Here is a 24,144-nt window from a genome sequence, read left to right on the forward strand (position 1 = left end):
CAGCAGCCGAGGGAGGAAGCAGGGCAGAGAGGATTCATTGATTCATTGGATAAGTTTTATGTGCTCTACTACATTCCAAGTGCTGGGGATATCTAGTTGAGCAGGACGAAGTGCTTTGCCCGCAGTGAGCTGATATTCCACTAAGAAAGATGGGCATTGCCCGAGTAGATAGACCAACAGGACAATTTCAGGTAGCGGTTAGTGCTAGGAAGGAAAGAGAACAGAGTGGGATAGACCTGGTGGAGGAGATTGGGGCTATGTAATGAAGGGGGTCAGGGAACGCCTGTCAGAAATGATGGATTTGAGGCCAACCCTGCATAATGGTGAGCTACGGTATGATGATCCAGGGCATCCCCACTTTACAGATGAGAAGCCTGAGCCTAGGGAGGGGACTCAACATGGCCAGGATCCATAGCAAGTATTAGCAGAGCTAGAATGTACTTGGGGACCTGTAAGTCCGGTCAGGGCAGGGCCCCCAGGGTTGTGCCGCCCACTGTCCTGAGGGCTGGCCCGGGACTCTGCTCTGTGGATAACGTGCTGTTTAATGATGGCTGAGAGAGCACAGGGCTGGTGGACTGTGGGGAGGCTGCAGGTGAGTGCGAGTCAGAAGCCCAGGCTCAGAGGGGAGAGCTGGAGATGGGGAATAGGGCCCTGCCCCTATGTGGCCAGAGCTGCGGGCCCACCACACGTGGTGATGTGCCACACCACTCTGCACACCGGGGCTGTGGGACTGACCCTCTCAGCAGGGTCTCGTGGAGTTTCCCAAGGACATGAGCCATCAGGGAACTTTCAGGTCGTGAGAAGTACTTGGAAGGGGAACAAAACCCAAACAGAGCGTGATGGGCTAGAGAGTGATAGGGTGAGCGCCAGGGCTGAACTTTCTGAACAGGTGACATGCGGGGTGAGCTCTGAGAGGAAGAAGGGAAGCATCTGAGGGCGGGGCTGGGGTCACCACACAGAGGGGACAGCAAGTACGGTGGCCCAGAAACCAAAGCATCCCACTGATTTTTCCAGCCCCTCGGAACACTGACCGGGCAGGCAGGACCCCCTCGCCTCTCTATGCTGGGGTTTCCCTTCTTATTCTTCATCATCACCCCCATCTTTCTTGCCTTGTTAGAAGGGTGCCGGCTCTGCTGGGGACTTACTCCCATTGTAGTGGGAAGCCCAAGCAGAAGCGAGTCCTCAGGCCACCTGGTGTCTTGCACCTGGCACAGGACACCCAGGAGCCAATCTCTGGGTCAGCCGTCAGAAACAGGATGGCTTTATGTGCAGAAAATTCTGGCTGGGCTGCCAGATGCAGCAGCTGTGGATCAATGAGAATCTTCCCAGGGAGGAAAGAATGGTCATTCAAGTACCTGCTCGTCGGTCCCTGGCTTTCTACATATGGCTGGTGGCCTTGGTCACGAGCCTGACCTTGAAGGATAAGAGGGACAAACAGAAGAGCATGATGTTACGGTGACGCAGTGTGGCTTGGAGAGAGTGGGCAGAGCAGTCACACCCCTGCAGCAGAGCGCCTGGAGCATGGGGTCGGGGTTACCTCTCAGCCGTAGGAGTGTTCGGGGACTCCACAGCGCACGGCGTATGCTTACACAGCGCGCAGTCGGGCGTATGTTTACATTATCTGTCTGCCTTGCAGCTTATATCTGCAACCGCACCTGCTTATGGGTGGGTGATTCTGTCCGTGCCCGTGTGTGAACATGCAGCTGTTGGCTTCATTATGTATTTGTTGCCACTTTCCCGCCTTCTGGGCAGTGTCGTTTGCAGGGACGGGAGCAGTTGGAGGAGAGGAGGGCAGAGAGAGAGGGAGGGAGGGGCTTTGCCTGCAACTCCCCCATTCATTGTCACCCCACCCCCGGGCGGCTCATTGTCCCCAGCGCACAGACACATCCTGTTGGCACGATCCAGAGATCTGATAGGAACTGCCATTCCAGGTTTCCGGTTTGAGTAATGGGGCTGGGGGCTGGTCAGGGGCTGAATAGGAACCGGCTCTGCCCATCAGATTATCTTGCTTGGGTAGTCTGAAGTGACCCCACCCGGGCCCAGGGACAGAGGCCCACAGGCCTGGAGGTGGGCCAAGGAGCCAAGAGATAGGAGGGGACCATTGTCACGGTCATGTGGGTTCTGGTTCCACCAGCCTCAAAGAGCCCCCTTGCCTCTCGCCAAGTCTCAGGATTCATTGTGATTGGTGTGGCTGACCCAGCTCACCATTCAGAAAAGGAGGGCGCACTGACCAATCCACAGCAAAAGGACGGGCCTCTCTTTCTGGCAGGTGCTTTGAAAGACAGCATTCCTTCTCTCCCCACCCACCCCCGGCTTTGTGTGTTCTTGCTGTGCCAGCAACTCTTTCTGGACCTAGTTTCCTCTTCTAGAAGGAGTGGAGATGCATTCTTCCAACAAGATCCAAAGAGAATTGGGGAGAGGAATACACAGTAGATATTAGATGTCTTTCAATACCAGATATAGAGGGATTTCATACACTTCAGCGTGATATAAAAAAGTGAAGGACTGTAATTGTTAAGCTCTTACAGTTTGCTGGACTGTCATGTGGCTGGGGGTCTGTGGGGACAGAACGGGGGCCTGTGGTTATAAGCATAAGCTTGGTTTAAGCTAGGTTTAGGGGTGTTGGAGTGTTTGATGGTTGATCAGCCTGCCTTGTGCAGTGGTGAGCAGCTAAACGATGCCTGTCAGGGATGTTGTGGAGGGGAATTTTGGTCCAGCTGATTTTTGGGCTGGGAGTGAAGCTGGAGAGGGATTTTCATTTTGACCACCAGGGGGCGCCAGAGAACCCCAAAGCAGAGTATTGCCTTGACTCGGCTCCTGCTTGAGTGGTACCTGCTTGTCCTCTCTGCTTGGGGCTCCAGGCAGCAAGAAAGGATGGTGCTGGGAAGGAGACCCCAGCTTCCAGGAGGTCTAGGAGGGTGGTGGTGGTGGGGAGCTAGGTGAGCCCAGAAAAGAAACCAGGATGGCTCTGCTCTAGGGCAGGCCTCCTGGCTGAAGTTGCCCCTCTCCCTGCCCCAGGTACGTGCACTACTTCAGTGGCCTGCTCTCTGGCTCCATCAAAATGAACAACAAGCCCTTGTTTCTGCACCACGTGATCATGCATGGCATCCCCAACTTCGAGTCTAAAGGAGGTACCTGCCTGAGCCCTCTGGCTTCCCCTCTTCCTGTCTCCCATCTTCTTTTCTTAAGAGGCAGCCTTGGGGTGGGGGGGGGGGGGAGGGTAGAAACGTATGCTTGGATTGGAGTCCCGACTGCATGACTTCCTGAGCTTTCGTTGAACCTCAGTCTATTCATGGGTTAGATACTGGCATTGCCTGCTGGCACATGATGTCGGATGTGGCAATGTATTTTATAAACTTAAAAATGCCTCTCAAATGAAAAGTTAGTATTTCTTCCTCCTTTCTCTTTCCATTTCTCCTTCTTCTTTTCCTTCTTCCCCTTCTTCCCTCCCCTCTCCCCAGCCCTTCCTTCCTTCACCCTCTCCCCCACCCCTGCACCGTTCCCGCTGTCTTAGCTAACATCACCCTCCCTTACAGGGTGTCGGCCGTTTCTCCGGATCTACCAGGCCATGCAGCCTGTCTACACATCGGGCATCTAGTAGGTCCACAGGACAAAGAGGCCAGGGGTGCCTGGGGCCTGAGGCTGAGGTCCAGGGACAGGGTGTGGGGGGATGGGCCAGGACCTCCTCTAGGAGGATCTCATCTAGCACAGGGCTGAGGGACAGAGGCAGCAAGCCTTCCTAGGAGCCCTCTGGCAGGGGGCGGTAGGGAACAAGCGTGCTGCCTGCCCCCTCAACAGCTCTCTTTCTCTCCGCTCGCCTCTCTCCCATAGCAATGTCCAAGGAGACAGCCAGACCAGCATCTGCATCACCATCGAGCCTGGCCTGCTCTTGAAGGGGGATATCTTGGTGAGTGCTGCCCCTCTGTTTCGAGCCCCCTCCTCCCTGTTTATTTTCTCTCCTTTCTTCTCTCTTCCTGCTCCCCTCCTGCCTCTCCAGACAAGATCACCACTCCTCGTGAGTCACCAGCCTTGGGGCCATAGGCTCTCAGGGCTCCTGCAAAGGCTTTCAGCCTCCAGTAGTCCTTGTGCATTCCCCTGCCTCAGAGTTGGACTCGCTTCTCCTACGCCTGTCTCTTGGTCTGGAATGTCTTCAGGGAAATATCTCTCTGTGTGAGCTGGCTTCCCATGGTGACAAGGACTCCTTCACTTCTAACTTCAGTCTTTTCTCCTGTAATTTAAATTCACCCCTACTTTTTCCTTTCTGTGTGAAGGAACTTCTTGGGAGGACAGTTTTGTCCCTACAGGGCAAGATTGGCCTCCAACATTCTGCTTTCTAGAAGTTTCCCCAGATAGCTCTGAAATCCTGTTTGGTATTGGTGACCTCTCCCTCAGTGGGCTTGGGTGAGCCCTGGTTCTCAGTCGTGGAGCTAATAAGGAGGCTCCCTGAGACCTGATTTCTCATCCTCAGTCCCCTGATGGGCTCTGCTTTCTTTGCCACCCAGCTGAAGTGCTACCACAAGAAGTTTCGGAGCCCAGCCCGAGATGTGATCTTCCGTGTGCAGTTCCACACCTGTGCCATCCATGACCTCGGGGTTGTTTTTGGGAAGGAAGACCTTGATGATGCCTTCAAAGGTGAGCTCACTGAGTAGAGGGACAGACCTAGCAAGGAATAACTATACCACAGGGTAGAAGAGCAATAATGGGGGAGCTATGGCAGTCAGGAAGGGGGAACCATTTTCTGAGGGAAAGAGAGTTGGTTAGGGAGGTGTCTCCCTTCTCTATCTGTTTGAGGTTTTGTCTATATCACATTGAGACCTGGAACATATCCACATCCATTCACCCATTCACTCATCCACCCATCCACCCATGCATCCACCTACTTATCCAAATCCTCCCTCCCTTCCTTCCTTCCTTCCTTCCTTCCTTCCTTCCTTCCTTCCATCCATCCGTCCATCTACCCACTCTTCCAAATCCATCCATCCATCCAACCATCCATCTATCCACCCACCCATCCACCTACCCACTCTTCCAAGTCCATCCATCTATCCATCCATCCATCCATCCATCCATCCAACCATTCACCCATCCATCCACCCGCCCATCCATATCCATGGATCCATCCACCCACTCATCCATATCCATCCATCCAAATCCATCTATCCATCTATCTAATCATCCATCCATCTATCTAACCATCCATCCAAATCTACCCATCCATCCACCCATCCATCTAAATCCATCCATCCACCCACCCATCCATCCACCCACCCATACATCTACTCACTTATCCAAATCCATCCATCTATTCATCTGTATGTTTGTCTATCCCTCATCCATCCATATATCCACCAAGAATCATTGTGTGTCTGTATGTGCCAGGCATGCGCTAGACCCTGGGGATACGGAGAGAAAGAAGTCAGGCCCTACCCTCAGGGAACTCACAGTCCCATTGGAGATAGAGACACGCAAGTGTGATACTATGAAGGGACCCCTGCAGTGATGGAGACATGCACTGGCATGTCCCATCCAGGAAGTGGTCACCATGCCTACTGTAACTTTGCTTTCCACACAGATCACACAGATGGTGATCTGTGTGCAGATTGGGCTCAGGCCAAGGGCAGAGAGTAGGGCTGGGGCTCGGGGGAGGAGGAAACTGATTCCCCCAGTGCAGTAGAAGGATGTTTCTGTGATGAGCTTCCCCTGGACTGAAGCCAGGAGGGGAAAAGCAGAAGATGCCATTATAATTCAGAACAGAATGCAAATGTTATCAGTCTTAACAAGGAAAAATAAAGGAATAACAGACAACATAAAGGTGGAGTTGGTAGAGGCAGAGGCAGGGGGCTGGTGCAAATTTTCTCCTCTTACACGTAGGGGGTCAGGAGACACCGTCGAAAATGAAAAGATCAAGAAATAGAGGTTTAGCTTAGGATCTAAAGTTTCAAAGGCAATTAGAATAAATAATGATAATAATAATAATAATAATAGTAAGAATTGACTTAATAAGAAGGGAGATAGGAGTGATATTAGTGGGCCAAATTAATCATTTTCATAATGGTGAATCAGTGGAGATTACTTGCAATCGGTAAATTGAGAGATAGTGGCATAAAAATAGAGTCTATTATTTAGAGTCTTAGAGGTAACTGTTAGTGGAACAAGAAATAGAAATGGTTGGGCATGGTTATCTCAGGCAAGTAAGACTAGGGCTAAAGAGGCTCATTTCATTACGTATATATGTGGTATTATCAACCCTGCATATGCACATTATGTTAATCTTGTCTAGAAAGATTAAAATTTGAGTCCTTTTGGGGAATTCACTGCCCCTTTTTGTCTTTTCTTCTCCCTTTTCAGATGATCGATTTCCAGAATATGGCAAAGTGGAATTTGTATTTTCTTATGGACCAGAGAAAATTCAAGGTATTAGCTTGTTAGAATTCATTTTTTCCATGCCCTTGCTTTCATCCTAACCTGTCCTCTCTCCACCCCATCTGCCCTACAATTGTCAAGTTACTATGGCTACAAGGCAGGCCAGCAGTAAAGGATCTGGGTATTAGAGTGGACCCTCAGCTAAACATGAACCAATGACTTAATCTTTGGAGAATAAAAATAAAAAAGCCTACCAAGAGGTGCTGGGTTGGGTAGACTGTTCTTGTCCCATTAGGTCACCATCCTGTTATATTCAGAGGTTGAGGGCTGTGGTGGATGGAGGGAGTGGCTGGGGGCCATGCAAAGGAACTAGATGGACGAGAAGTATTTATGAGGCCCGAGGTGGTTCAACCTGAAGATGAGAAGGCCATTTTAATAATAGCCATTAGGCCTTTAGACTGGTTATATGTGGAGGCCAGTTGTTCTCCATCCTGTTTGAGAACAGAATGAGGACGAGACGAAATTAGGTTACAGACAGTGGGACTCTGGGTAGATTCTAGAAAAGACTGCCAAGAGGAAAGGAAAGGGACTTGCCCTAGGAGGCAGGACTTGGGGCTCGTGCGCTCTTCCCCTTCTGTGGATGTGTGGGAGAGACTGCTTCTCCCCTTGGATTTCTGCCTGGAGTGGAGGGCATCTTAAGTGGGAGGAGGGGGGTTGGCTAGAATGACCTAGTGTCTTCTGAGTATCACGGCTGTGATTTCCCTGATGTCCTTGGCCCCATGCTGCTCAGCACAAGCCTCTTCCACACTCCCCTTGAATCCAGGGGCAGGCCTTCTGGCCCCCTGGCACTGACCCAGGGACCCTAGAGACACAGAATAGGACGAGACAGACACCCAGCCAGAGGGCTCTCCAGCTTTCTCCCTGGGAAGGGGGGGATCTTCATTCCTCAGTGTTCCGTCCTGATTTACCCCTACGACCTGGTATGAGCCTTTGCAAGAATGCAAGAAACCAGACTCCTGGGTTCTCTGTCCAATTTAAGCTACTGGTCCCACCCACTATGGTTAAGAAAATAAGAAGTCCCTTAGGGAGCATCCCTGGGGAAGCTGTTGACTTCCTCTGTTTTTCTAGCTGCTGATTTTTTTTTTCTTTCTCTTCACTGCCCTCCCGCCCCGTTTCTCTCAGGCATGGAACACCTGGAGAACGGGCCGAGTGTGTCCGTGGACTATAACACCTCTGACCCCCTCATCCGCTGGGATTCCTATGACAACTTCAATGGGCATCGAGAGGATGGCATGGAGGGTAGGTGATAGCAGTGGCTTCTAGCTCCTCTCCAAACAACACTGCCCCTGCTCACATGGCCTTGGCTCTCTTGGTTGGCTGTGAACGCCATACTGGGTTCAAAGAGGAGGCAGAGGAGAGGTCCAGGGCACCTTGGAGAGCTCACAGTTCAATGGGGGAAGATAAGACAGAGCATAGATAATGAAGACAGAGCTAAAGAATGCAGCCAAACAGCCACACGAGAGTGTATCGCTGTTGTTAAATGAGTCCCATCTACGGTGAGCAGTGAGTGCTCTGAGACTGGCAGGGGAGGGATTCTAGACAGCTGGAGTGGCCTGAGAGGGCTCCTCAGAGGAGGTGGCCTTGAGTGGAGCTTGAGAGAACTCCTGTGCAGCAAACACTGCATTTGTTAGATTTCTTTTCAACCTGCTGTTAGATTTCTCCAGGCTCGTTGCCTGAGTTCCCCGGGGTCAGAGCACTAGGAATGTAGACACAGCATGCAGGACCTACAAGCTTTCATCAACAGCCAACGAAAATGTCGAAGAGCTGGAAATGAAACCGATAGGCTCCAAAATTTGAAAAGTAAGCTGCAGTTGAAATTAATGCATGTCTAATTTAGCTACAAAACCTAACATTATGTCAGACGGTCAACTGCCACTCAAGTTCAGTCCCTGAGAGTTATATATGGACTGTATTTATTTGTGTGGTTCATTTGAATATGTGCGGTGGGTGGGGCCTCCAACAGGGGGCATGCCTGGAGCCCAGGAGCCCTTGAGACGCCTGTCTGGGGGTTGGCATGGACTTGCGTTTCTGATTTGGTCCTGGGACCGCAGCATGGCAGATCTGGAAGCATCCTGAGGACTGCTGGCTCATTCCCCCGTTTTCATTTGGGGATAACTGAGACTCCCTTGAAGGAAGGGTCTCCCGATTTACCTCCACGGCCTGGGATATGTCCTTTCAAAGACACCAGCTCCCAGCCTCTGGGCTTCTCCCAGCTGCAGCTGGTCCTAGGGTGAGACTGTGCCATCTTGGGGACTCTGGGCCCCATGGCAGAGCTGGGCTGGGGGAGCCAGGCCTGCTGGGCCCCCGACCTGCTCCTGACTCTCTGTACCCCCCTGCCTCCTCCCGCCTTCCCCCTGCCTCCTCCCACCTTTTTCTCCAGGATTTTGGATTTGTTGAATCCACTCTGAAATTCTTTTAGGTCTTTTCTTGAAAACAGATGGTCTCTCTGACCTTAGAGATACCACAGTGAGTGATAGATTTCAGAGCGAGTGGGACGAGGGCGGCCGTGGGGCTAGAACCCAGGGCTTGAGGAGAGCATGTTGTTTACAGGCAACACTGCCAGGTCCATGGCTCCTCCTCTTGCCTCCCTTAGTTCCCGCTCCCTTCCTCCCCCCAGGGGCCCAGACACCCCACTGGGCTGAGGCGGTGCCCAAAGCACGCCTCCCCACTGCCCCAACCCCATCTGCTGTGCCGAGTGGCTGGGGAGAAGGCAGAGGATGAAATGAATTAGTTCTGAGGTACCAAAGGCTGCCAGCCTAATTGTTCATCGTTCTGGAGATGTTTGCATTTTTAACAAGAACACTTGGCGATTTGAAGGTATTTTCAATGTCTCCCTATTTCTCCCTGGTGTGGATTCAATGCAATGGTAAATGTAAAAGCATTTAGTAAAGTGCCAGGCAAACAAAAGGTAAAATAATTACAGAGAAAGAAGGAGAGGCTGTGGAAGGCCAGGGTGGGGACACAGTTGCTGCGAGGGAAGGCGGATGGCCCGGTGGAGGGAGACCGCAGCCGTGAGAGGCAGGGAAGAGGAGGAAGGAGAGGGTGAGGGAGCCAGGGGCTCTTTTCCACCCCTTGCCTCCCTCCTCTCTCCTCATCCGCTCCCCCAGGCAGGGGGATGGAACCAGTGGGACCTTTTGGCCAGTTAAAGGTCAGCTCATCCTGCAGGGACAGAGGGGCTCCTGTCTAGAGGCTGAGAAGCTGGCCCTGTGCCTGGAGGGTGGGAAGGGAAGGCTAGGGAAGCAGTTCGAGGCTCTGCTGTCCTCTCCCCTGGCCTGGCCTGGCCTGGCCTGACTACGGTTGGCCTGGTCCGGGAGCTACACAGTTGGGGTGGTCAGCGGGGCTGACCCTGCCTGTCCAATTGTGTGCTCCCCGCTGCCACTGGGCTGCATCCCCCACAGGGAAAGCAGAGCCAACCGGAACCAGCCATAAGGTGGGAGCGGTCATCATTATTCCTATCCCGCTTTTCTTCCTGGCTGGGGGCACTCCTGGAAGGTTCTAGATTCTGGGGCCCTGAGGTAAAAGCATTTTCTTCTGGCTAATTTTCTTGATCAAGAGGGAGAAGTAGGAGGCCTGTGCCTGTCTCCCTAGTTGGGGGCAGGTCCCTGTGCCTCAGTTTCCCCGTGTACTAGCTGGCGTAAGGACACCTAACCCCCAAGACTCTGGGGTGCCCAAGAGATGGCTCAGGCTGGAGCCTGGGAGGTGTCTGGGTGTCCCCTGGAGTGGTCCTCGGGCTGGGGGGATGGGCTCTGTGGGTTAGGGTGAGTACCAAGGTGGCTCTGCCTGTTCTCTGAGGAAGTCGCGGCCTGGGAGCGGCAGGCAAAGCCCGAGGAGTCGCAGCAGTGTGGGCGAGCCTGTGTGCTTCAGGCCTGACTGCCCGGGTCTGGTCCAGGTCCCAGGTTTCCCCTCTGGAGCTGCCTGCCCTTGGTCGAATTACCTAGCCTTCCTATGGTCTTTGTTTCTTCGTCTACAGACTTGGGATCGTAACAGGACTCGTGCCATTGGCTTCCCCTAGCCATTTTCATGAAAGGCAGTTTAGCGTAGGGGTTCAGAATGTGGCCTCTGGAGACAGACTACCCGGGTTCAAATCCTTTGACAAGATGCCAGGGCCTTGGTTTGCTCTGCTGTAAACGGGGGATTCAGTCGACAAATCATTTTGAGCACCTTTTGGGGAGTAAGAGCTTCGGAGGCTACCTGTTGTGGCTCCTCACGTGTCTCTGACAGGTCAGTGGTGACTGCGGCCCGCACCTGAGACATCTGCAGACAAGGCTAAGGGGGAAGACTCCTCGGCCTTAGGAGCTCGTTCTGGCTTTGCCATGTGACAGTCGTGGTGCCCAGCCCTTGATAGTGACCATTTCATGTCATGGTCACAGCCACCCTGTGAAATGGCACCATAATGGTGCCTGGATAGGGAAACCGGGGCACAGAGGAGTTCAGTAACCTGCCTAAGGTTGCCTCGCCGGTAAAGAGCGGATCTGGGTGTGGAACGCCAACCGCTGTGCTATTTTGGTAGGCACCAGGTCCTGTGGCACTCCCCGTGTCGCCACTGGGCTTGGGGGAATCTGCTCCCTTGGTCCCCACCTCTCACCCCTGTGCAGACCAGATGAGCCCTGTCATGACTCCCAGGATGAGGGAGGGATTGGATGCAGTGGTACATGGGGCACAGCACCTGGGAGACTGTTAGGCCCCCCCGGCAGGTGCTTAGCAGGACTTCCATGCAGAGAATAGCTGAGGCATGTCCTAGGATGTCCCTACCCCGCCCTCCAGCAGGGTATGGGGCTGCTCACACTGGAATGCCTCTGGTGAGGGGTGGCCTCTCAAAAATAGGTAGAGGGTAGCGTGTCCAAGGTGAGATGAGGCCATTTCTGGAAGTGGCATGCCTCTTCTATTTCAGGCCCAGCGAGGGAGGAAAGGCCAGACCAGTCCCTCTGGAGCCCGCTGGGTGGCTCAGGGGGAAAGGCAGGGGACACTGAGTCAGGTGCTGGGGAACAGAGAGAGATGACCTCTGGCCTGGGCTGTTCCTCGCCCCCTCCCTGCAGTGAAGGCAGTCAGCCCTGCTCCCCCTGCTCCTCCTGCTCCCGTAGGAGACCCTGACTTGACCTTCCATGACCTGCTCTGTGTCCTTGGTGCCGGCACCCCCCCACCTCCCCCCTACCAGTTCCCAGTTCCACTTTCCACTCCCTCAGGACATCGCTGATCAATCTCAGCAGCAAAACGAGGGAAGAAAATCCATGGGACTTCTGTTCTCTGTAGGCCGACCTTCCAGGCTGGGGTGGCCCAGGCCAGTCACGGAGCCTATCTGACGCTGTGCTGCCACAGTGAGGAAACTGAGGCTCGAGAAGGGTGGGGACCTGCCAGAGAGGGAGGAAATCCTCACTTGTGGAACCCCCATCTGCGTGACCTCATATCCTGCTGTACTGACTCCGTTGCTCCAAGGAATACACCAATGTGGTCGTGTCGTGGGGCATCACGAGATGGGACACAGGGTTGCTATTCGAATCCAGGGGTCTGACTCCGTCCCTTTCCACCTCCCTTGGAGCTTAGCTTATTCAGCGCCCCATGCCCCCTAATTCAGGGTGGTCCTTGGGGTGCTTGTCCAACTTCACACACCTTTATTATTTTTTTATATTTACTAAACAATTTTTTAATGTTTATTTTTGAGAGAGAAAGAGAGAGAGAGAATCTGAAACAGGATCTGTCAGCACAGAGCCCGAGGTGGGGTTGGAACCCACAAACTGCGAGATCATGACTTGACCCAAAGTCGGATGCTTAACTGACCGAGCCACCCAAGCGCCCCCCCCCCCCCCCCCCCAGGGAACTTCTCACACCTTTAGATGGCAGAGAGCTCACTGCCACCCAGGGAAGCCATTTCACTTTGGACGAGCCCGAAATTGAGGGGACAAGGAGAGTTGCCTTTGTGTGGTGGACCGAGGTCATGGGGACCATGGATACTCAGGGACTGGTAATGCTCTCCTGCGCTTAGACCAGAAGGAAGGGGAAGGGATAAAAGGTGAAGAATCAAATGGAAGCTTAATATCAAGAACTGTCTGATCAGAGAAGGTCCCAGGCCTTGGGACATGTGGCTGGGGAGCGGGGGAGCCCCTCCGTCTCCAGGACTCCTTACTTTGGGAGTAGCTCCCTCTGGTGAACACAACGGCCTGGTGTCTGAGGCTGCTTGGGCGGCCACAGTGAAATACCACAGACTGTGTGGCTTAAACAACAGACATTTATTTTTTCGCCGTTCTGGAGGCCAGAAGCCTGAGAATAAAGCGTCAACAGCATTGGTTCCTCCTGAGCTCGTAGATGGCTGACTTCTTCCCTCTGTGTCTGTGTCCTGACCTCTTCTTTATAAGGACACCAGTCAGATTGGATTAGGGCCCATTCATAGGACCTCTTTTTAACTCAATTACCTATTTAGAGGCCCTATCTCCAAATACAGCCACGTTCTGAGGTACTGGGGGTTAGGGCTTAAACATAAGAATTTTGGGAGCAAACACTTCAGCCTGTGACACCTAGGAAGGAGTTTTCTGGGTTGCCTGTAGTCAGATGCCTGGAGCCTTGGTCCTGAGTGGGGAGGAAGAGAAGGTCCAGGGTGGTGAAGTGGAGAGTGATCTAGCCCCCCACCAGCCTTCTCCTAGCAGGCTGTCTCTGTCTTTCTCTGCTTTGGTCGGAAACCTGCCAGCTCAGCGCTCTGGCTGACACCACGTTTCACAGCCTCCAGAAGCCCCATTAGCTGTTTGGCCCGAGTTCTGAAGCCCCATGCCCAGATCCCAGCTCCCTGTGGGTGGGAGTGGGGCTGTATTTTTGCCTATGCTGCACAGAGCGGTCTCCAAATTCCTCCGGAGTGTTCCAGGGCGAGCCTTCTCGGAAGCGAGTTCCATACCATGCGATGTGGGCTGCCTTCCACCTCCAAGAGGCCCAGAGGTTGGCCAGGCCTGAGCTGCCTCACTGTCTCCATTTACTTCTCCTGTTTCCTAACCCCCTTGGACATTGAGTTGTTTAGAGTCCCTCACAACTTAAGAGGGTATTGGGTAATGGGGGTGCGTGCTGGGCAAGGTAGCAGATGGCTCAGGGCCAAAAGAAAGAATGGAGAACACGATAGGCCCCCTGGCCTGGTGGCAGATGGCAAGGGGGGCTGGTGACCACCCCTCTTCTGGGTTGTTCCTCCATGGTGCCCATTAGTCCCTCTTTTGTTTCTGTGGGCAGTTCCCCCACCCCCCCCTGCCCAGAGCCAGGGGCACTGGGGGTGTGGTTTTGTGCCCAAGCATCTCATCCCTCTGAGGACCTGTGAGGAGAGGCACTCTGTGACTGTAGGACACCCAGAGTCTCTTCAAGCTCTGTTGACTGAGCTGGGGAAGAGCCTCCTGATGGCAGTCATGAGTCCCTAGTCTGTGGTAACTTCACCTGAACTGGGCTTGTCCAAGAATTCTCTGATTTTTTTTTTTTTTTTTGAGAGAGAGGAAAGAGGGAGAGAGGGAGACATAGCAAACAGAGAGTGAGAAGGAGAGAGCAACAGGCAAGGAACATGGAGAGAGAGACAGACAGACCTGGGTAGACATTGGCCTGGGAGGCAGGGGATTTGTGTTCTGGGTGCCCTTGGTAACTCCTTTTCTTTAGCTCTCTCTTGTTTCCTTTGAAATGAAGGGATTGAAGGAGTGGTTCTTTCTGTTTCTTTGAGCTCAATCATTGTTTCTGTGACTTGTGAGGAGCTAAGATGGACCTGCTGAGCTTCCCTCTCAGACCTTCCCACCTCACGAACTTGGAGTGGGGAGCTCAGCGGTGGTTATGTTAGTCAGGAGAGGCTTGGTTATGCTGGGTAACAAATAGCCCCAAATTCTTACCCCAACAAAAGCATATTTCTTGCCCATGCCGCATGTCCAGTGTGGGATGGCAATCTGTTCATCTATCTTATTTACTGCAGGCTGGTGGTGGCTTCATCCCATAGATGTTTCCAATCATTGCTATACCAGTGGGTAGCGGACACTGTAATGTCCACAGTGCTTCTGCCTGGACATGACACATATTCTTTCTGCTGACATTCATTGGCCAAAGCAAGCCACACACCCAAGCCTGACATTTCACTGGCCAAAGCAAACCACACACCCAAGCCTAACTTCAAAGGGGGCAGAGAAATGGTGCATGGAAGATGGAAAGTGGAAACAACGTTGAAAAGATTAATACCTACTATAGGGATTAAGTCTGTGGGATCTAGAATCAGAAGATCTGGTTCTAAGCTCTGTTTATAATGTTCCTCGGTCAAGATGCTTTACTTCCCTGAGACCCAAATGTCTTACCTATAAAATGGGTACAATAACAGTACTTTCTTTCCTCATAGGATTGTTGTTAAGATTAAATGAGGTAATATATATTTCACAGCCTCCAGAAGCCCCATTAGTTGTTTGGCCTGAGTCCTGAGGCCCCATGCCCAGTGAAATATGGAGTGCCTAGTATGTTTTATGCTGGCAGTAATTTGTGTCTGTTACTGTTACTATTGTTATCATTGAATTACTGGAGGAGAGAAGGCAGAGAGGTGATTTTGAATATATATGCGCCCTTTCTTCTTGAGAAAATTTCCACGTCCCTCTGGCTCCTCTACTCTCTGGGAACCATCTGTAGCTGGCTCTGTTCTAGGAACCCCACTCGTGGGAGTCAGGAGACTTGCCTCTGACTTCGAAAAAGTTACTTCTCCTCTCTGGTTCTCAGTTCCCTTATCAGTGAATTGAGGAGGGTGGGTTCTGAAGGGGACTTTAGCTCTGTATCCCTGATGATGATAATGATGCCGTGCAAATGACTGGGTGACGGCTAGCCTTGGTACCTGCCCTGAGCCAGGCATCACCAGCTCCATGTTCTCTTGGTTACTCTTCCCCAGCAGGTACTACTGTTCTGGGACTACTATGCAGAACTTGTAGAGTGTGGTTATAAAGCCACCTTGGGTGCCACAGCCCTTAAATCTGTCCTGTGCTTTTCCTGTCCCCGAGTGATATTAGGGCCAGCCTTGTGCCTTTTCTAGCCACTTTCACGGAATGAAAGGTCCTCTGGTCGGCCCTAAATGTGCCCAGCACCAGTGGACTTGGCCTGAGGCCGCCAGTTCTTCCCCCTTGTTGGCTCTTGCCTGGCACCAGCTTTGGGGTGGGGGGAAGATCACTAGGTTTTCCCTGTTTTCCTGACTTATGGGAAGAGAGGAAAGGAGGGAAGGAATCAGGAGGGCGTTTCTGTCCCCCAGGTACCGTTGTGAGGCTGCACACACTCTGTGTTGAGACAGGCACGGATAATGATTCCTGAGCTCTTTGCTGATGGGAGATTCTGGAGGCGTAGATTGCTGTTTCTCTCCTGTAGCACTTTTGTGGGTGTTTTGGGGGCCCCTGTTAAACTCCCCATAAGTCACTCACTCTGTTTCCTTCAGGTGGGCGACCGCAGCTCTGGCAGACTCTCACAACCCTTCTGGGCCCACGTGTCCCTTGTCCCTGCAGTCTCCTCCTGGTGCTGATGTCAGTTCAGCCCAACAGGTGGCCCTCTCCGACAGGAGCTGAGGCACCCCCCCCCCCCCCCCCCCCCACCAGGCTAGCCCTCCCTCTCCTGGGCCCACGGGAGCCCTTAAGTGCTGTTGGCCTCAGCCAAGCCTGGGATGGGGGTGGCCAAGGCAGCCCCTCTGTCTCTTCCCCAGCCCTGCCTCTCATCCTCCAGACTTTTGGCCCCAGCCAGGCTCTGCCTCTCACGTTCTCTGTGCTCCGGAAGACTCACCGAAAGGAGGGAAAAGCCCCTGACAGCAAAACAACACTCTCCAAAATTCTTCTTGGAATGTCCCACTTCCTGATCCTTTTCCTCCGTGAAGCGTAGGTGTGGGAGGTAGTTTAGAGCCACAGAAGAGTTCTCAGCCCTCTTTGTCTCTTATAAAAATACGATAGCTAATATATTTCTAATGTAAGATACTGATTGATATAACTTAGTACAGGCACTTCACCTGTTTAAAGTGTGCAGTCCAGTGAGTTTTAGTATATTTGGGGTTGCACGACCATCTCCCTAATCTAATCGTGGAACGTTTGCATCACCCCTTGCCGTTGGCAGTCACCCCCCATGTCTCTCCCCAGCCTTTGCCTCCTTTCCGTCTCTATAGATCTGTCTATACAGCATATTTCCTGGAAATGGAATTATACAGCACTTGGCCTTTCACTCAGCGTAATATTTTCAGGGCTCATCTAGGTTGTAGTGGGGTCATTGCTTTACTTTTATTGCTGAAAGATACCCCATTTATGGCCATACCACATTTTGTTCATACATACCTCAGTTGATGAATATTTTCTTTGTGTCCACTTTTTGGATATTTATTTTTTTTGTAAATTTTTAAATGTTTATTTACTTATTTTTGAGAGAGAGAGAGAGAGAGAGAAAGAGAGAGACTGAGAGAGTGTGAGGGTTAGAGAGAGAGGGAGACACAGAATCCAAAGCAGACTCCAGGCCCCAGCTATCAGCACAGAGCCCGATATGGGGCTTGAACTCACTAACCGTAAGATCATGACCTGAGTTGAAGTTGGACACTTAACCGATGAGCCACCCAGGCCTCCACCCACCCCCCCAACACTTTTTGGATATTTTAAAGAACACTGCTGTGGACATTCATAGATAAGCTTTTGCATGGACTTTCACTTTTTCTTGGGTAGATCCCAAGGGGGTGAACTTGCTGGGTCATATGGGCAAAATATGTTTCATCACTGGAGGACCTGTCAGGCTGTTTTCCAAAGTGGCTGCACCATTTTTTATATTCCTCGCAGCCAGTGTCTGAGGATTACCACTTCTCCACCTCGTCAGCAACGCTTGCTATTTTCTTTGGGGTCTTAGCCATCCTAGTGGATGTGAAGTGTTACCTCACTGTGGTTTTGGCTTACCTTTCCCTAATAATTAATGATGTTGAACATCTTTTCACATGTTAACTGGCCACTGTATATCTTATTTTAGAGAGATGTCTAGTCACATACTTTGCACATTTAAAAAAATCATTTTTTTATACATTTGCTATTGAGTTATAAGTTCTTTATATATTCTGAAGACAGGTCCCTTATCAGATATGTGATTTGCAAGTATTTTTCTCCCATTCTGCAGGTTGTCTCTTCACTTTCTCTCTTTCTTTCTTTTTTTTGTTTAATGTTGGTTTATTTTTGAGAGAGAGAGACATAGCGCAAGCAGGGGAGGGGCAGAGAGAGGGAGGGAGACACAGAATCTGAAGCGGGCTCCAGGCTCCCAGCTGTCAGCACAGAGCCCAACATGGGGCTTGAACCCATGAATCGGGCAGTCATGACCCTGAGCCGAAGTCTGACACTTAACTGACTGAGCCACCCAGTTGCCCCGTCTCTTCACTTTCTTGATGTCAGTGATGTGTTCCCGCAATCCTTCTGTGGTGATCTCCTGCTTTACTTTTGGAATGGGGTGTTCATTTTCCTGGGGCCTCTGTCACAGCTGAGATCCCAATACTTCCATGTTAACATCTGGTTGCAACTAGGGTTCCCATTTTCTAGATGAGGAAACTGAGGCTGTCGCAGAGAGGTTGAAGGCCTTGTTCTGGATCATGTCCTGAGTAAATGGTGGAGGCAGGATTCCAACGTGGGGGTCTGGAGCCAGAGTCAGGGATCGATACTGCTTCCTATCACTTAATGATCTTGATCTAAAAGAGAATTCATCGGTAGCCTGAAATACTTTAGGCTGCTTGGTCTGATTTCTTTCCAGCCCTAGAGATGGTGCTTGAACTGGCCTAGAAAATCTGCCCCATTGCATAGAGAGGGAGGCCAAGTCTCAGATCCCTGGATGGCAGAGAGCTCTGCCTCTCAGCTGCCTCAGCCACCCACATGGCCCTGTGTCCGTCCCGTCATCTCCCCGAGGCCAGGCAGGATGAGGGCGGGTGACACTGTCCTCCAGAACGTGGCCCCTTTGAGTTGGGAGGGAGGCAGTTCGGCAGAGGGGGAAATAGCCCCTGCGCCCACCCTGTGCACACACTTATCCGTCATGGTGAATATCTGCCCTTGACATACTTGCATAGGGTTTGGCATCCTTGCTTTCTGAACTTTTGGGTAAGATGTGGGAAGAACCAGGAAGAGAGGAGTGCAAAACTACAGGCGGTCCCAACGGATTCACGAAAAGTTTCCAAGGATCCTGGAGTGATAATCTGCCCCATACCTCTGAGCAGAGGGTTTTAAGGGGGTGATCCTCTAACCGAGAGCCTGCCAGGCTGATTTTTGTTGGGAAATGTCAACCTGGCTGCTGGAGAAGGCAGCCCTTCAGGTCTGTGATTTCGGGGGGTGGGGGGCAGGGACGGGCAGAGAGGCAGAAGCCCAAAGCTGCCACAGAAATCTTCTGTCCGTGTTCTGTCATGTCACGTAGGACCAAAAGCTTAGTCTGCAGCAGGAAGGGAATGACTTAGCCACCTGGTGGCGGAGCTTCCCGACTGTGAGAGCACAGATCAGCTATAGTAGGGAGGTCAGGGAGGTCAGGTTCTTGTCCTGTGGGCTCCCTTGGGCAGAGATGTCAAGAAACAAGGGAAATGGGTCTCAGGGTGGGATGGCCTGACATAAGGACAGAGGCAGGATGGGATGGCTTCTTGAGGAGGATCTAGGACCTTCTCTTCTCCCAAGTGAGGGGAGTCCTCTCTCCTGACTTCCTGTCACAGTCAGGGTGCTGAGAATCCAGACGGAAGGTTGGCCTGACCTTGTGGGTAAGAAGATGACACCACTGACCCAGCATCTGCCGGCCACCTGCTTTGTGGGGCGAGGTGGGGCTTGTCCCAATGCCCTTGGACCCTTAGCTGGCCCTGCTCCACGAGGCAGCTGGCAGGCTAGGAGAATAGTGTCTGCCCATGGAACATTCAGTAAACCAATACCCTCCTGAGGGAATGTGATTGTGGCCCTCTGTAATCGCTGCCATCGGGTGGAGGCTGGGAGGCGGCCAGAGCCACACTCAGAGCGGACCGGAGCTCCCGGCCAGTGGCCTGAGCTGCACGTCTGCCCTCCTGTGGTGCTCAAATATCAAGCTCCAGGCAGGGCAAGAAGAGAGCACTCTGCCCCTGTCAGCCACCCTCCCCTCTTCCTCTCCTGCCACACTTGTAGACAAGCGCGAGTTAGCTGGACCTGGCGAGACCCCAAGATGCCGACTCTGACCATGTCCAAGGAAAGAAACTTAAGCTCCCATGAATCAAATATTTTTTCCTACAGCTGCAGCTACTTTTCACCATCATCCCTCTTTCTCTCCCTCCCTTCTTCCTTCTCTCCCTTCCATTTCTGTTTCCTTTCTTTGCCCAGAGACTTATGGATCACCTCCTAGGTGGCAGGTGCTGAGCTGGCCTGGGCATGGAATGTTGCGTCCTGGAATTGCCTGCAGACGAGGGCGGGAGGGGGTGCGGAACCGTCCCCTGTATCCCACAGCCAGATGGAGAAGGATCTCGGCCGGGGGTCCCGGCTTCTCAGGAGAGCAGCAGCTTCTGGGGACAGCTCTGTAGAGGGGCTGTGTTTGCCCTGGGTCTGGGAGGGGTATGCGGCATTGAAAGCAGAATCGTTTTCAAATCTAGAAGCAGCATAACAACATTGCTCAAAGTGTAGCTAGTGGAGGGAAAGAAAAGTCGTAGAATCTGACTGACCTCCCTCTCATCACTGCTCTGGTCCTGGGGCGGGTGGGTGGGACGCTAGCGTGATGCTGGAGCTGGTGAAGGAAGGGATGTTGGAGAGGGTGGAGGTGGAGGGTTTGCGGGAACACCGAGGGAGCCATATCCTAGAGTCCAGGAGGGGAGAACAGTCCAGGAGATTCAGAGAAAAGACAGCACACAATCCTGCAGCAGATGAGCCCCTCTTGCCTTCTGTTGACCTTGGACAAATCGTTTAGCCTTTCTGAGCCTCAGGGTTCTCACCTGTAAAATGGGGACAAGGACAGTACCTCTCCCGTGGGGCTGAGAATTTATTGAGATAACCTATGGGCGTGTAGCTCTGTGCCTATACGTAGTGAGTCGGCAGTTCATGTCTGTTGTCACCGATACCACTACCTGACCTTGGGTGGTGCTCTGTAAAATGCTTCCCTGAGTGCAAGTCCGTTCATTTTTCAACGATCCCAGTTGTTGAACTGGACCTGGAACCTGGGCCTCTGGCTGTAGTTCCGGCGTTCTTCCCACCACACTGCACCAGGCGTGGGTGGCCGGACCTTTTCCCCGGCATCTTCCAAACACCAGGCTCCATTCCCGTGGGTGAGTTACACCCTTTGCCCTGGGGTTGGGGGATAGGTGGAGGTCACACTGGTAACTGGGACAGAGCCAGGCCTAGCTCCCAGGGTCTTTTCAGGATCTTCACCTCTACGGGTCCTGCCTCCCTGGCACCAATCCTCAGCGGTGCCCAGGCTGTGGGTTATGGCGACTGCTGGCGTGGCTGTGAACTTGCTTTGTTGTCTTCCGTTTGAGAAAACAGTTCAGGGGAGCGAGAATGACGTGGTTGTAAGGGTAACCTTGAGTCTGCTCCACTGATGAAGAAGAAAAAAAGAAAAAAAACAAATCACGTCTGTTCTTTGGTACATGGACTATCCTCAGTGACATTCACTCATTCAGTCAACAAATATTCACTGAGTGTCTATGTGCCATCACTATTCTAGACGCTGAAGATATAACTGGGCAAAACCAAGATCCTTGCCCTTGTCGTGATTACGTTCTAGTGGGAGAAGACAGACAATGAGAAAGAAAGTTTTAAAGACATTATAAGTAAATGAGAGAGCGTGCTAGAAGGTGATAAACACTCTGGGAGAAAATAGAGCAGAATAACGGTGGTTGAGAATGGGGGTGGAGTTGAGTGGTGAGTTGAAATTTTTTAAAAAGCTGGTCAGCCGAGCCTTCACTGAGGAGGAGACATCTGAACAAAGACTTGAAGGAGGTGACAGAGTTAGTCAACAAAATATCTGAGGAAGAGCATTGCCAGCAGAACACCAGCAAGTGCAAAGGTCCTGAGGCAGCAGCTTGCCTGAGACGTAGGCTTGGGAATTATCAAAGAGGCCAGTGTCATTGCAGTGAAGACTGTAATAGGCAGAGAGGTCAGAGGTAATGGGGACCAGATCATTTGGAGTCTGGTAGCCATTGCAAGGATTTGGCTTGTAGCCTAAGCTTTTTCATCTAGTGATGTGTCATGGGGACCCTGCCATAGTAGCACGTAAAGAACCTTTATATCTTTTTTCAGGTGCATATGATTCCACCGTATGCATGTACTATGTTTTACTTAATTGGTATTTTATTTAACTGTATTTAAGTAATGTGGACAGTTGTTTCCAGGCTTTTGCTGTTGTCAAAACTGCTGCAGTGAATAACTTCGTATCTACACCATTTTTATTTGTGCAGTTCTATCTGTAGAACTGGGATTGCTGGGTGAAGATTAGATGCATACATAATTTTGAAAGGGCCAACTTGGCCTCTGTACAGGTTGTGTTAGTTGACGCTCCCCACCAGCAATTTGCTTAGGGACTAGGAGGAAAGTCCACCTCTCGCTTCTATGCACACCCTCCATGCGTGAGATGCTGTTAGGTGCCCATTATTTCCTTTACTCCTCATGACCCTCCTGTGAGATGCTTATTCTTGTTCCTACTTCTCAGATGAGCAAACAGGCACAGAGAGGTTAAGTAACCTGCCAGTGTTTGCACAACCAGGTAGGGATAGAGCTGGACTCTGATGCCCGCCATTTCTCACCATGGCTTCACAAGGGCAATGGTCTGAGGAGCTGTGCCCCCCCTGCCCCCTACCCCTTGCCTGATGCCAGCGGGTGTGTGGACTTAGCAGCCTGGGGTTTGAGACTCCTGAAAACGAGGGGCTGAGTTAAAATGGAAAGCCTGCTTGCCTGGCTGTGCCATTGCTGCATCTGCATTTTGGAGACCCTTGCAGGCCAGCAGCAGGGTGGGAAGAGGCCAGCCTGAGGGACTGGGAGCCACATTGGCTAAGCTGGCCTCCCCTTCTGTCCCCTCCCATCATCAGCCCCGGTGGCGAGACCTGGCAGGCTGCGGTCCAGCTCATTCTGCTCCAGGTGGGGGGCTCCCCACTGCTGTCTGCTGGGTCGGCTCGCTCCAGGGATTGGGTTTCGGCATTTCGCTGATGAAAATAAATCAGCCTCTTTATTGCCCAGCATGGCCCTCAGCATCTCTGCAGCCTGGCGTGTATTTCTAGATTTCCGGTAAGTCACTGTTTCTGTCCTAGCCCCCAGGGGCTCTGTGGCTGCCGCATAGATAGCCTCGGATGAGCTTGGAGCCCAGAGCTACTCAGGCAGGACCAAGTAGGAGAGGAGAATCAGGCTCAGTATCTGGCCAAGTTGGATCTTTGAGCACCTAGCTTTGGGCCAGGAGTTCAGAGATCATCTGGTTGTGCTTTCCCATTGCATAGAGGAGTACACGGAGGCCCATGTAGGATCGCTCTTTAGTACTCTGGCCCCTTGACTCCCAGTCTACTGCTGTTGCTGCCGGACAGCCTTTCTCTAGGACTGTGTATTGTGCAGTGGCCAGTTACGGATGTGAGGACAGAGTTGGAGAGAGTGGGTTTTAGCTGCAGCACGACAGGTAGAGGTCTGACATCCAGGAGAACTGACTTGCCTTTGAGGGAGATGAGAAAGGGGAACTGGTGGCAGGACTGGATTTTCTCTGAGATTTCTTCCACCCTACACATCTGCCTAGATGGGGTGAGTGACCATGGTGCACGGACATGGGGAAACAAGGCAGCTTCTAGAGTGCTCGGACAGAGCCCCAACAAGGTTCTGAGTGCAAGAGGGACTCTGGAGTCTTGCCCCAAACCCCCTTTACTCCTGCCCCTCCTTTTCTGTGCTCAAGCATTATTTGCAAGTACAGGACTCTCCAGCAGGGACACGGGGCATCCGGCCTCAGATGACAGAGCTGCTGGACTGCTGTCCCACCCTCGAGGGCCAGAGCCTGTCCATCCCCTGGGCACTTTATCCAGGCCGCGGGCGGGGCTCCCTTTTTCTGGGAAGCAGCTGAAGAGCTGTCAGTGGGTGGGCGCCAGGAGCTCTGACTGCCTTTCTTATCCCCGACCGACTGACCAAGTCTTCACATCTTTACAGCTCATCAATGCCCTGGTGCTAGTTGGAGACTTCACCCTGGACTGTGCTGATGGCTTTAAAATTGTCAGCAGCCAAGTGTTCTTTGATGTCTGTTCTCCTCCTTCTCCAGGGGCAGTGAGATCAGATTTTGATATGAAAGCTCAAAGCTGCTCGGATCTTTTCACTTCCCTTCCTGCCTCCCTGCCCCCCTCTGTGCGTACAGGACTTGAGAAATTTCCAGAAGCAGGCAGGTGCTTGTCATGTGACACAAAGAGAGAAAGAAGCCTGGGGGTGGTGCCCTGCCTTCTGTGTCCTGTCCAGGCCTGTGCCCTATGGTGTCGTAGCTTCTGTTGGCTGGTGGCGGGGGGGGGGGGGGGTGGCGGGGGCACGTCCAGCTTGTCCCTCTGCAGCAGGGAGTGCTCATTTCTGGCCTACACCTGCCCAGTGGGTGGAGCTTGCACTCACTGCCTGGCAGATCGCCATGGAGATGCCTGTATGAGCCTCCTTTCACTTATTTGGAAAAAGAAGCAGAGCCCCAACCAGATTTGCCACCCACACCCATACCCACACCCACACACGCATGGAACTGCATAGACTCCTCTGTGTACACTTACCACTCGTGCAGAGAACCACAAATATCTCCCACTCAGCATACACCCACCACTCATTCATGGACCCACGT

At 52.3% G+C, this 24,144-nt stretch overlaps 1 protein-coding gene across 10 annotated transcripts in view; it reads left to right on the forward strand.

Annotated features, from left to right (window-relative positions):
* TNS1 (tensin 1) overlaps positions 1-24,144 on the forward strand; it is a 225,196-nt gene that overhangs the window by 141,942 nt on the left and 59,110 nt on the right. For all 10 annotated transcript variants that reach the window (XM_078450884.2, XM_078450894.2, XM_078450887.2 and 7 more), the window contains 6 exons: positions 3,019-3,131; positions 3,537-3,597; positions 3,832-3,907; positions 4,503-4,632; positions 6,349-6,414; positions 7,546-7,662. In XM_078450884.2, coding sequence (XP_078307010.2) covers positions 3,019-3,131; positions 3,537-3,597; positions 3,832-3,907; positions 4,503-4,632; positions 6,349-6,414; positions 7,546-7,662 — 563 coding nt within the window. The remainder of the gene's footprint in view (positions 1-3,018; positions 3,132-3,536; positions 3,598-3,831; positions 3,908-4,502; positions 4,633-6,348; positions 6,415-7,545; positions 7,663-24,144) is intronic.

Source organism: Panthera onca, chromosome C1 (genome assembly GCF_046562875.1).
Source record: "Panthera onca isolate mPanOnc1 chromosome C1, mPanOnc1 haplotype 2, whole genome shotgun sequence".
Taxonomy (NCBI): domain Eukaryota; kingdom Metazoa; phylum Chordata; class Mammalia; order Carnivora; family Felidae; genus Panthera; species Panthera onca.